Source organism: Oryctolagus cuniculus, chromosome 10 (genome assembly GCF_051225735.1).
Source record: "Oryctolagus cuniculus isolate XC-2025 breed Fujian yellow rabbit chromosome 10, ASM5122573v1, whole genome shotgun sequence".
Lineage (NCBI taxonomy): Eukaryota > Metazoa > Chordata > Mammalia > Lagomorpha > Leporidae > Oryctolagus > Oryctolagus cuniculus.
Genome location: NC_142876.1, coordinates 104,504,408 through 104,517,686, shown reverse-complemented (window position 1 = coordinate 104,517,686; position 13,279 = coordinate 104,504,408). Strand labels below are relative to the sequence as shown.

Sequence of the window (13,279 nt, the reverse complement as noted above, 5' to 3'; positions counted from 1 at the left end):
AAATCTTAAAAAAAAAAAACTTAAATAGGGATGTTTAGTAATGCTTTACTCAAATCTTTCCCTAAATGGTCACTTATACAACTTATAGCAGAACTGAATTTTTAAGGGTTAAGGCTTTTATTTAAAAAATAAAGTTGGGGCCAGAACTGTGGCTTAGTGGGTTAAGCTGCTGTCTGCAGCGCCAGCATCCCATATGGGTGCCAGTTCAAGTCTTGGCTGCTCTACTTCTGAACCAGCTCCCTGCTAATGCGCCTGGGAAAGCAATAGAAGATGGCCCAAGTCCTTGGGCCTCTGGACCCATGTGGGAGACCTGGAAGAAGCTCCTGGCTCCTGGCTTCAGATTGGCCCAGCTCCAGCCATTGTTGCCACTTTGGAGTGAACCAGCGGATGGAAGATCTCTCTCTCTTTCTCTCTCCTTCTCTCTCTCTGTAACTCTGCCTTTCAAAAAAAATAATAAATCTTAAGAAAAAAAAAGTTGTGACAATACTGTTGGAAGGAAAGTACAAATGCCTGAGTTACTTCTGGTTAAAAATGCTTTATAAAATATATTAGATATAGTCCTTCTAAAATCAACTAACTTCCTGTAGTTAATTTCAAAAATTTATATTTTGACATAAACCACAGAAATAGAATGCTAAGTGATAGCAATGTTTTATGTCTTAAAGTCAATTTCAAATATCTATCCAATTAAAGGTGATCTACTTGGGGAAAAATACTTTGGATAAGGGCTAAACCCAATCTTCAAATAATACGCCAAGTCTACATTTTTACTGGCTATGCCACGGCGCTGGCCCCGCCAAGTCTACATTTTTATATTCTATTTATGATGCCTTTCTTAAGGCTGTAAAATTTGAATGGTAACTTTAAAAAATTAACGTAGCAGGGACAGCATTGTGGTGTAGCAGGTTAAGCCACTGCCCTGTGATGCCAACATCCCATATGGGCGCTGGTTCAGTCCTGGCTGCTCCACTTTCAAATTAGCTCTCTGCTATGAACTGGAAAAGCAGTGGAAGATGGCCCAAGTCCTTGGGCCCCTATACCCATGTGGGAGACCCAGAAAGAAGCTCTTGGCTCCTGGCTTTGGATTGGCCCAGCTCTGGCAATTGGGGCCATCTGGGGAGTGAACCAGCAGATGGAAGACCTCTTTCCGTCTCTCCCTTTCTCTGTCTATAACTCTGCCTCTCAAATAAATAAATCTTTTTTAATTAATGTAACAAAACAAATTAAATCAACAAGTAGCAATAAAATACCATATTTTTACAAATAAAAATACATACAAAATCTAAGTTATTCCTCCTTAACACCTGTCCACAAACTTGCTGCCACAGTATTACCAGGAAACCTTAGGGTTGTTCCCCCTTTCAATTCCCCAATTAAAACATCATAATGACTGCAGGAAACAACAAGGATGCTCAGGTGTGGTTTACAGAGACCTGCTCTGTGCCAGGCATCGCTGGGGGCTCTGCAAGAGCACTCGCTTGTTTAGTCCTCACAGCAGTCACACAGAGCCGGGGAGCACGGGCTTGTGGCAGGCAGAGTGACATCTCCCAAAGATGTCCACGTCCCAGGCCCTGGAAGCTGTGTGCAGGTGACCAACAAGGGAGAACGGTCTCTGCAGACGGATTAAGTGAAGGATCCCGGGAGGGCACCGCGGCTTACGCGGGTGGGCCCCAGGCAATCACTGCGTTCTGTGTAGTGAGTGGGGTGTGGGAGTGTCGCAGTGAGCTGGAAAATGAGGAGAGGAGGAAAGATCTGGAGCCAGGAAGACGGCTGTGCTTCTGCAACGAGGTCCTCCCTGTAACCCGACATCTGTAGGCCAACGACGCCCATCCTACAGTGATGGGGTTATGCCTCCTGTTTGGGCTTGGTGTGCTGTGGAACTGAGGTAGCATGAACAATGTACAAGCAGAGAAGTGAGCAAGTGTCCTATAAAGGAATATTACTAGAGTTTGCAATATATTTAAATATAAAGAGATGAAACAATAAACTGTCCCATCAAGGAATATCCCACAGCACAGATAAGAGCTCCGTGTGAGAAGTACTAACCACTGCGTCGATACGTGGGATCACAGTGGCAGGCACCGTGGAGCAGTGGCTAAGACACTGCTGGGGATGCCCGCGTCCTCTACTGGAGTGCCCAAGATCAAGTCCTGCCTCTGCTAATGATCCAGCTTCCTTCATTGCACCCAGGAGGCCGCAGCGATGGCTCAGGTACACGGGTCCCTGACACGAGGGAGACAGGAATGGGGGTCTGGGCTCCTGGCTTCAGCCTGGCCAGATCCAGCTGTGGTAGGCATTTGGGGAATGAACCAGCAAGCAGAAGGTCTCTCTCTCTCTCTCTCTCTCTTCCAAATACATAAACTTTAAAAAAAAGAAAACAAAAGAACAAAGGGCTCTCCTCCTAAAAACCACACGTCATATCATTTCATATCCCATGCACATAAAACAACAGCAGCAACTACACAAGTGAGGACAGCAGCCCCGATGGTGCCACTGCCGCCACGTTCCACGGCTGTGCTCTTCAAAGAGTTGCTCAGCTCTTCCTACCGGGCCACTCTGATTTCTGTTTGTCCTTCTTGTTGACCCTTGGGATACAAACCATAGCTCAGGACATCTGCCTCCCTCTGCCCGGACCCACGGGTGACTGCAGTGTGGAAACCCCGCTGGGCTGTAACTGCCATCCCACCAGGGAGGCTCCTCTGGGAAGGCACCTGTGAAGCAGAGGGACTGGCATGGAGTCTGCAGACAGGCGTGGGAGCCTGTGACTGTCCCGCTAACGCCCTTCCCAGCCTTTTGCTTCTGAATGCTAAATAATGAGAATTCTTAAAAATATCTAACATTTGGCCGGCGCCGCGGCTCACTAGGCTAATCCTCCACCTTGCGGCGCCAGCACACCGGGTTCTAGTCCTGGTCGGGGCGCCGGATTCTGTCCCGGTTGCCCCTCTTCCAGGCCAGCTCTCTGCTGTGGCCAGGGAGTGCAGTGGAGGATGGCCCAAGTGCTTGGGCCCTGCACCCCATGGGAGACCAGGAGAAGTACCTGGCTCCTGCCATCGGATCAGCGCGGTGCGCCGGCCACAGAGCGCCAGCCGCGGCGGCCATTGGAGGGTGAACCAACGGCAGAAAGGAAGACCTTTCTCTCTGTCTCTCTCTCTCTCACTGTCCACTCTGCCTGTCAAAAAAAAAAAAAAAAATCTAACATTTATCAAGAGGCAAAAGCAACTGCCAGTTGTCCTTTCAGTGTAAACTGGGATTGTCTAGCAGGCCCATATTCCCTAGGGATTATTGCATTTTTTTTTTTTAAAGGAATGTGTACTCTTATTTGACTTCCTATTTACTACTGTATATTTTACAACCCTGCAAGGGGAGAGGTTCCCTTATAGAAAGTGACAGCCATGCAAATAATTACTGCCTGAGAGTATGTAAACAGCTCCCATCTTATCACAGCACCAGTGTTTCTGTCTCATGGAAAAGACAGCGTGGAAGGTGGGGGTCACTGCCTTGTAGGCCACTAAGCCGTTTTGATTCTATTAGCAATTTCATTTTGGCATTTGACTCTATAAATCTCTGTTCTTTGAAATCTTCTTTGGACCAGACTTACAAAGAACTGGTTTCTGTGTTCATTAAACAGATGGATAAAGTCCTTGACCTCACATTCATTTCATAATTGTGCGGCAGTCACATTTTGAACTTTTTGAAAATTACGCTCTGATAAAACCACAGGGCCTGCTGCAGTCAGGACCTGGGACCTTCGAACGCACGCCCTCGTCTCGCACCGTTCACAGCTGCTCACCTCCCGCCCCGCACAGAGAACAGTGCTGGTGCTTTAAGAAATTCAGCTGGCCCGGGAGAGCTTACGCTGGTGGAACAGCATCAGTCAGACTCTATCCACAAAGTTCTTACTCTCGTTTTGCCCCAGATGTTAATGAAGAGTCTAAAAACACTTAAAGACATTGTTTAAAGCAACCTTCAATATTGCTGATCTATAAAGGGGAGTGAAGTAGAAGCTGTACACAGTGTACAGGGCTTCCTAAAGTGAGATCCACAAACTCCCGGGGCCCTGAGGCCTTTCCAAGGGGTCTGCAGCTAAAACTATTTCCTTTCTGCAGTGATGGTAACACATGGCTTTGCCTGTTTTGTTGTGCGCAGAAGGTGCTGAGAACAAACCGCACCCTCCCTGGCCCCCGCTCCGCACCTGCCCTGGCCCCCAAAAGCCTGAAAACCCCAAGCGAAACACCTGCTGAGCCCTGTCTGGCGAGCACGCGGACAGAACTGTCCATCTTATCAACCGGGTCAACTGGCCTCGGCCGACGTGCACAGAGGGTCTGTACTGTCGTAGCCACCCCACAGCCACCCCAGGCAGACTCGCACAATCCCTTGTTCCTGGGCCACACATTCCTTACCTACTCCTGAACAATGAATGTACTTCTTACAATGGATCTGTACCCCTCTTTTCTGCAGCCTCCAGCCAGAGACCGCGCTAGTAGCCAATGACGCTCTGAGAAAGGACTCTCTACTCTGCCTTTTTAGGCCAAGTGGCCATTGTGTGATGGTAAGTGAATACTGCCTGTTGTAACACAGAAGTCCGGTCTAGAATCTGATCATGTTGGAAAACTTCCCCAAGACTCACTGAGAATCAGAGGGCTCGTGTCTCCCAGGGCTCAGATGGCACCTGATCTATTTCCACCAACAGTGCAAAGACAAGGGTGAGAAAGGCTGTGGCCCAGTATGCAAATCCAGGCAGGGGCGGGCACTGTGGTGCAGCAGGTAAGCTGCCTGGGACGCCTGCATCTCATATCCACGTGCTGGCTGCAATCTAGCTTCCTTGCTTATTTGGATGATGGGTCAATGCCTGGGCCCCTGCTACCCACCTGGGAGATCCAGGTGGGGCGCTGGGCTCCTGGCTTCAGCCTGGCCTAGCCCTGGCTCTTGGGGGCATTTGGGGAGTGAACCAGCAGTTGCAAGATCTTTGTCTCTCTACATTTCAAATAAATAAATACATACTTAAAAAAAAAAAAAACCAAAAACCTAGTACTAGAAGTACTAGTAGAGAGAAGTAGTACTCACAGAATAAGGGGAAAAAAACAATTGTACTTGAGAATGTCGTTGATGAAGCGGTAATATTTATTAATGTTACTGAATCTCAACCCTTGAGCACACATTATTTTTAATATTTTTATGTGGTAAAATAGGAAGTAGGCACAAAGAACTGCTATCCTGCGAAGTGCAAAGGCTTCAAGAAAAAGTACTTGTGAGAGTATCTGAGTTGTCAGGTGGATTAGCCGCTTGTTTGGAAACTATATTTCTATGTGAAGGAATAAACTATGGTTATCCACAGGCAGGGATTTGGTAAACATCCTGTCAAAAATGAAGTGAGCTGGTCACTCCAATTTATGGTCTATTTGCCAATGAAAAGATGAGCTTTCAAGGGAAAATGAGCATTTTGGCGAAGTCCCACCTGCTCGGCAGGAGCCGACAGCTTCCCCCACACTTCAGAACTCTTCTGACGATGCTGCACAATGAACTGTGCCAATGCTGTACAGACCGCACAGCTCACTGAAGCAACAGTTTCCACACGGCCAGCGCCTGGCGCTATAAAATTATGCTTGGGTGAAAATCCCATTCAAAGTACAAGACAGATCAATGCACTGTAACAGTCGAGAAAGTTCACTGCCTTCTACATTCCACAAACCCTGCAGACACTACCATTACTGAGTTCTGGTGCGGAAGAGTACCTGTAGTTGAGTGAAATGGTTATTAAAACTTGGCTCCCTTTGTGCGGGTACTGGCAGTTAGTCCTCTTGGTGGTAACCGAGACGACTTCACGAAATGTGATCACACTTCGATTATGGTGTATCACCTTTAGATTGTCTTCACTGACCGCCCCCCGCCCCTGCTACAAAGTAAGAAATACTCAGAATACGTTGCTCTCATCTCCCCAGCCCTCTTGTACTGTTTGCCATTTTTGCCATCTGTAGCTTTAACAGCCACGAAACCCTAATAAAATAGACAAAAATCTCTATTCCCTCTTGCTTGGGAAGAAGAAGGGATAATCAATCTCACCCTTGGTTCTACTTCTCTTCCCTCATTTTACCTCTTGATTTCTGTTAGTGCCGTTATTTTTATGCTGTCAAGAGCTAAGACATTTTTGTTTCATTCTGAAATTCAAATTGAGCCCTTCGCGTTTGCCTCTGTTTTAATTCTACATATTTAAAATCTTAGCACACAGTGACTGTATAAATATTATTCATGAAAAACCAAGCAATGTGATGGGGCCCACAGGAAAGGAAATGACTTCTCGGTCATTAAATTCTTCCCATCAAAGGAGACTGTTCCAAGCATAAAGGCTTAGAGGCTCCCATGCTGGTCCTTTCTGACCTTCTTGCCGGGGGCCGCCTCATCGACACTCAGGCAGGGAGGAAACGTGCTACACCTGCGATGCCCAGACCACTGCTGCCATGTGAGGCTTCTGCATACTTGGAACCTGGCTCCTGTGGCTGAGGACCTGGGTTTTAATGTTATTTCATGTTCATTACTTTTTTTTTTTTTTTTTTTTTTTGACAGGCAGAGTGGACAGTGAGAGAGAGAGAGAGAAAGGTCTTCCTTTGCCGTTGGTTCACCCTCCAATGGCCGCCGCGGCCGGCGCGCTGCGGCCGGCGCACCGCACTGATCCGATGGCAGGAGCCAGGAGCCAGGTGCTTTTCCTGGTCTCCCATGGGGTGCAGGGCCCAAGCACCTGGGCCATCCTCCACTGCACTCCCTGGCCACAGCAGAGGGCTGGCCTGGAAGAGGGGCAACCGGGACAGAATCCGGCGCCCCGACCGGGACTAGAACCCGGTGTGCCGGCGCCGCTAGGCGGAGGATTAGCCTAGTGAGCCGCGGCGCCGGCCCATGTTCATTACTTTAAACTTAATTTTAAACCACACCACGTGGCTGGTGGCTATCAGCTCTAGGCCACACTACAGCGAGCAGCCTCATGTCCCACCGCTGCAAGCCTAACCCACGCTCATCAACCTCTCGTCACAACAAACGTGGGCACCACTGGCCTTCAGGTACCACCTACCTCTGATCTTCCCCTGCACTCTGGGAGATCCCCACCTCGCGGCGCCCAGCCAGCCACACACCTGGGACGGGGAGCAGGGGCAGAAGCTGAGAAGCCCGGGCCCCTCATACACTCTCTCCCTGATTTCCTTACAGGCTACAGAAACTGGGTTATTGGCTGGGTGTTCAGGGTTGAAATAAAACCGGTTCCTGTCTTAGAGGCACTAAACCAGGCCAGCAGCTACGTGCTGGGTTTGCTGTGATTTTCATGAACCTGACGTAGTGTGGGGAGCAACTCGGACTAGACTAAGTTCCTGGAATTAAGACTTATTCTATGCATCTGCTCTCCCACAATATGGCGCTGAGAAGGGAGTAAACAACTTCTACGCAGCTGCCTCTCGCCAACTTGAGTGATGACCTGCAGGAGCTGATCCTGCTCCTGATTGGAGGAGAGCAGCATACTCGGCATGTGGGTAGCAGAGTTGGGATTGGTGGAAGAGGACTATAAAGGAGGAGAGAGACAACATGCACCAGGAACATCTAAGGGGAACATCCAGATAACATCTGAGCAGCCCCCGAGAGAGCCGGCCGGTGGTGTGCCGCTCCCCCGCAGAGGTGGGGAAAGTGGCAGGGGGAGCCGCCCTTCCACGGAGGTGGAGGGACGGCAGCCAACCCGGGAAGGACCAGCAGCAAACCCGGGAAGGGCCGAGCAGACAAAAGAACAGTGCAGGGTCCTGTGTCGTTCCTCCGCGAAGAGGGGGAGCGACAACATAGTGATCATTTCCACGGCTATCATGGCAACAGAGCTTACCTGCTTCTTCTGTGAGAACAATGAATTTTAACAGTGTGGCTGCCTTTAACTCACCTCCTTTTGATAGGCCAGTCCGGCTTCATAGAGTTTAATAAAGAGGTGCTGAGTCCATCTGTAGTAGTCTGGCAGACACGTAGTTACTTCCTGCCAAAAATGGGGAGAAAATTGTGAATGGGCCTCTGTAAACATTCTCCCCACCATGTACGCATCAGTCTTGCCATTCAATTTTGAAAGCAATCAAATCACAAAAATATTGACCAGCCCATAATACGTTCACCAATTCATAAAGTGAGGAAAGCAGCAATTTTTTCTGGAGAGACGCTGCTGCAATGCCATCACCAGCACCCCTAGGGCGTGGTCAGCGACGAGAAACTCACCTTCAACTCTTCCGCGTACCCCTGCCCAACCACCCATGCAACAAACAGGTGAATTACACTGTAGGAAATTGGGTCTTCACATTTTGTCAGCACAAACATACGTTTCAAAAGGGTCATAGGAGGGGCTGGTGCTGTGGTGCAGCAGGTTAAGCCTCAGCCAGCAACACTGGCATCACACACAAGCACCAGTTCAAGTCCCAGATGTGCCGCTTCCAATGCAGCTCCTGCTAATGGACCTGGGAAAGCAGCAGAAAACGGCCCCAGCACTTGGTTCCCTGCCACCTGCGGGGAAGACCCGGATGGAGTTCTAGGCCCCAGCTTCAGCCATTGTGGTCATCTCGGGAGTGAATGAGCAGAGGGAAGATCTCTCTCTCTCTCTCTCCCACCCTCTTTCTTGCCTGCCCTCCCTTCCTCCCTCCCTCCCTCCCTTTCTTTTTTTTTTTTTTTTTTTTTTTGACAGGCAGAGTGGACAGTGAGAGAGAGAGACAGAGAGAAAGGTCTTCCTTTTGCTGTTGGTTCACCCTCCAATGGCCGCCGCGGCTGGCGCACTGCACTGATCTGATGGCAGGAGCCAGGTGCTTCTCCTGGTCTCCCATGGGGTGCAGGGACCAAGCACTTGGGCCATCCTCCACTGCACTCCCTGGCCACAGCAGAGAGCTGGCCTGGAAGAGGGGCAACCGGGACAGAATCCGGCGCCCCGACTGGGACTAGAACCCGGTGTGCCGGCGCCGCAAGGCGGAGGATTAGCCTAGTGAGCCACGGCGCGGGCCTCTTTCTTAAGATTTATTTTATTTATTTGAAAGGCAGAGCTACGGGGGAGAGAGAGCGACTGTGAGAGCACCCTTTAATCCACTGGTTCACTCCCACTGGTTTACTCCCAAATGGCTGCAAACAGCCAGGGCTGGGCCAAGCTGAAGCCAGGAGTTGGGAACTCCATCCAGGTCTCTCACATGGGTGTAGGGGGTCCAAGCGCTCAGGCCACCTTTTGCTGCTTTCTCAGGGCCATTAGCAGGGAGCTGGATTGGTAGTGGAACAGTGGGACCTCGAACCGATGCCCATCCAGAATGCTGGCACTGCAGGTGGGCAGCTTTACTTGCTATGCCACAATGCTGGCCGCACAATAAATGTCTCAAAAAAAAAAAGTTTATTTTGGTGCACAATATTTTTGAATTATAAACATAGTTTTTTCATAATATGCATTTTCCATCAACTTCCTGAAATTCCCCCTATGTTGGGATCATGAATTAATTCATGAATGTCACTCATTTTGAAAACTATCACAAAGTTTGAGAGGAACATTTGCCCACTTTGGTATGATCCTTACTGGAACAAAAACCTTAAGTTTATGCATATAGTTGGAGACCAGGTGCTCCTTTAGATCCATTGTGACCCATTATGTGAATGAGGCCACTGTCTACAGAGAAAGACCAGTTAAAAACCACACCAACTATTAAACCTAGTGAGAAACCAAGTGGTTTAAATTTGCAAGCTAAGCCAATGGTTCCCAAAATTTATTTTTCTGTCCTCAAAACACATTTGCTACAAAATTAAAGAAAAATTCTTAATTAACCAACTTGTAAGGTTTGTAGCAGATAAAATCAAGTGAGCATATAAACCTCTATACTGTCACATGTTTCTTTCCTAGTAACCTTTAATTTCATATATGGAATATATCCATACAGAATGGATGAAGGTGGGGCTGGCACTGTGACATAGCAAGTTAAGCCACTGGCAGCAGCGCAGGCATCCCATACGGGTGCCAGTTCCAGTTCCAGCTGCTCCACTTCTGATGCAGCTCCCTGCCAATGCACCTGGGAAAGCAGCACAAGATGGCTCAGTGCTTGGGCCCTTGCATCCCTTGTGGGAGACCCGGAAGAAGCCCTAGGTCCTGGTTCCTGGCTCCAGGTCAGCCCAGCTCCAGCCATTGCAGCCATTTGGGGAGTGAACCAGCTGATAGAAGATATCTCTCTCTCTCTCACTGTAATTCTGTCTTTCAAATAAATAATAAATCTTTTCTTAAAAAAAGAAATGGATGAAAGGAAGGGACGTTTCAAATAATTCCACTGTAATGGATTTTTGATGGAAAGCATGCTTCTTTCCTTGATTTCTTTCTTTTCTTCCTTCCTCCCTCCCTCCCTCCCTCCCTCAATCCCTCCCCTCTTTCTTTCTTTTTAAAGATGCAGTTACAGAGAGATGGATAAAGAGAGATCTTCCATCTGCTGGTTCACTCCCCAAAGGGCCACAAGCCTGGAGCTGAAATGATATAAAGTCAGGAACCAGGAGCCAGGAGCTTCTTTTGGGTCTCCCACAAGGATACGAGGCTCAAGGACTTGGGCCATCTTCCACTGCTTTTCTCAGGCCCATCAGCAGGGAGCTGGACTGGAAGTAGAGCAGCTGGGACTTGAACTGGCACTCACATTGGATGTGGGCACTGCAGACAGGACTCAACCCGCTATGTCACAGCACCAGCCCAAAGGTATAATTTTATCAAAAGAGCAAACCAAGTAGTCTTCCTAAGATCAATCAATGAGAGTGCTTCAAACTTAGGAGGGAAGAACATGAGGCAGCAACTGAGCAAGGTGTCAGGTAAACTCCTGGTGCCCTGATGGACCTTCCTCCTCCTTTCCTTTCTTGCTTCCTCCCTCTCTCCTTTTTTAAAAAGATTTATTTATTTACCTGAATGAGAGGGAGGGAGGGGAAGGGGGGAGGGAGAGAGAGAGAGAGAATGGATCTGCCATCTACTGGTTCACTCCCCATGTGATCACAACAGTTGGTACAGGCCAAAGCCAGGAGCTTAGAACTCAATCCAGGTCTCCCATGTGGGTGCAGGGGCCCAAGCACTTGGATCATCTTTTGCTGCTTTCTCAGGCTCATTAGCAGGGAGCTGGATGGGAAGCGGAGCAGCCAGAACTTGAACCTGTGCTCCCATGGGATGCTGGCACAGCAGGCAGCGGCTTAACCCACTGAGCCATAGCAGTAGCCTTTAGACTATGGACTATTTTTCTATGTGAAATTCCCAGGTCTTTTTGTGTGCTGTTTTGTGAAAATAGCAAGTACTATTAGAGAATAAAATTTCATCTGTAAATAACTCAACTCTGGCCATACCTCCCCACCCCAAGGCAGCAAGTGCGTAACCAAGCTGCCTGCCAGCTTTGCCTGCCCTGTCATTGTCCTGCACCGTGCCACGCCACAGCAGGGATTTCTGAGCCACACATACAACACAGCCTGCGCCGGCTAACACACACTCCTCGGACAGCAAGTCTGCAGGGCTGTGAGGCTCAAACGATCTCGCCTACTCAAGAATCACACTAGCACTGTGTCAGGGGGCCTGCCGCCCCCAACTTCCAAGCTCACCCTTCCCCCATCATCTTTGTCTCACCCGCTGTCCACCCTGCCAGCCTGAAACCAACTTGTTCTCTTCAGCTTTATGCTCAAGGAAGTAAAAAAATTCCATTTTTAACAAGCCCAGGACAGGGGCTATGTTTGGTCTGTTTTGCTGTGCTCATTACTGTAAACTTAGGTCCTGGTACATTGAGGGTCCCTAAACCTGCTATTAAATGCAGAATAAGCTAAATATATGGATGTATGCCTGCTGCCTGCTGCCTGCTGGGCCTGCCTGTCCATGTTGAAGCAAGCTTGTATCCCCTGTGTAGGTTACACTGCGGTCCACAGGAATGATGTGGATAGAGGATGGGGGAGGGGTAGAGGATTATGGTAAACATAGTCCCAGAGCTCTACTGTGGCTACCTATATAAAAAAAAAATTCTTATCCATTAGAGTTTGAAGATGCATGTAAGGCCAATATGAGACAGCAAAGGAAAGTCTTTAAAGTCTAGGGGCCGGGGGCTCATTATTGCTTGTCTTTCCTGGGTACTTGAACAATAAAAAATCAAAATCCTCGTAATGCCTCTGTATCTGCTTCTACAGACCGAGAGCAACGGGCAGCACTGTTGTCCTCATCTAGGTTTATGGTTGTGAAAGTCACTTCTACCTTAAGCAGAAGACACAGGGGACATAGGGAAAAAGCAAAACCAGAGTGCCATCCGGCCACGCGCCAGCCCCCTTCCCACCAGCCCTGTCACACGAAAGGCGCGGCTGAGCGGGCAGTGGGGAGCTCAGGCGCCCGTTTCACCCCGACTTCCACTGGTCTGCCCTGTTTCACAGCCTGCGTTTCCAGGCACGTACTTTGAAGGAAAAGTAACCTCAGCTGCTGAGCGAGTACAGTTTGAAAAACACCTTGGGGCTGTTTCCAGTCCCGACGTGGTCCGCGGCTTCCGGCTCAGAGGCGGCTGCAAGTGCCCTGAGGAAGGCGCGGTGCCCCTGTCCATGTATTCCCACGTGCACTCGGGCCCAGCCACGGCCCACTCAGCCAAGACAGGGTGGGTGGGGGCAACTCGCGGGTGCATCGTGAACACTGTCGGCAAGCGGCACGGCTCAGAAATGTATTTCCAGAAAGTCAGCGCCCTTCTGGAACTTCCCTGATTCGCTCATTAAAACAAAACAACAGCTATTTCTAGTCTTCTCACATTTATCTCAGACAAGTCATTAAAAACGTCTTTCTGAAATGAAACTGCTTCTAAGCTATTATTTTAGCCAACTGGGTAGAAATCCAAATTCCTTTTCGCATTTTCACTGGGACTACGAGGGTCTCCTAGGGGCTTGAGCACACACAGAGATGTTAGCAAGCCTGCCTTCCTCGCTCTAAGGCAGGGGTTCTCAACGGGAAAAGCCTGCTCCTCAGGGACCACCTGGTGGTGACTGGAGTTATTCTGTTTGTCGCAACTCTGAGTGTGTATCTGACAAAACAAAAAACCACCCAGCCCCAAATGTCAATAGCATCAGGGCAAAGAAACCCTGATCTGAGGGTGTAGGTTTTCTCACTTTGAGTTTGTAACCACAGGCAGCATAAAGGAGAATTAATCAAGTAAGTCTCTGGAGGGCATTCCATTAAAAGTGATAAAATGGATCGAACATCACTGGGCAAAAACAGACACCCGGAGCCAGGTAACTCCGCCCTGTCCCCTCCACTGAGCAGGCCACAACTCCGCCCTGT

At 49.0% G+C, this 13,279-nt stretch overlaps 1 protein-coding gene across 12 annotated transcripts in view; it reads right to left on the bottom strand.

Moving 5' to 3' along the window:
* LARS2 (leucyl-tRNA synthetase 2, mitochondrial) overlaps nt 1–13,279 on the bottom strand; it is a 283,596-nt gene that overhangs the window by 85,768 nt on the left and 184,549 nt on the right. For 11 of the 12 annotated variants that reach the window (XR_016214329.1, XR_007921592.3, XM_051851689.3 and 8 more), the window contains one exon: nt 7,904–7,993. Coding sequence is in view for 8 of the 12 variants with exons in the window: in XM_051851689.3 (XP_051707649.3) it covers nt 7,904–7,993 (90 nt within the window). In the remaining 4 variants the exon portion in view is untranslated. Of the gene's footprint in view, nt 1–7,060; nt 7,184–7,903; nt 7,994–13,279 lie in introns of those variants that run through there. The other variant, XM_089305568.1, reaches the window with a different exon arrangement.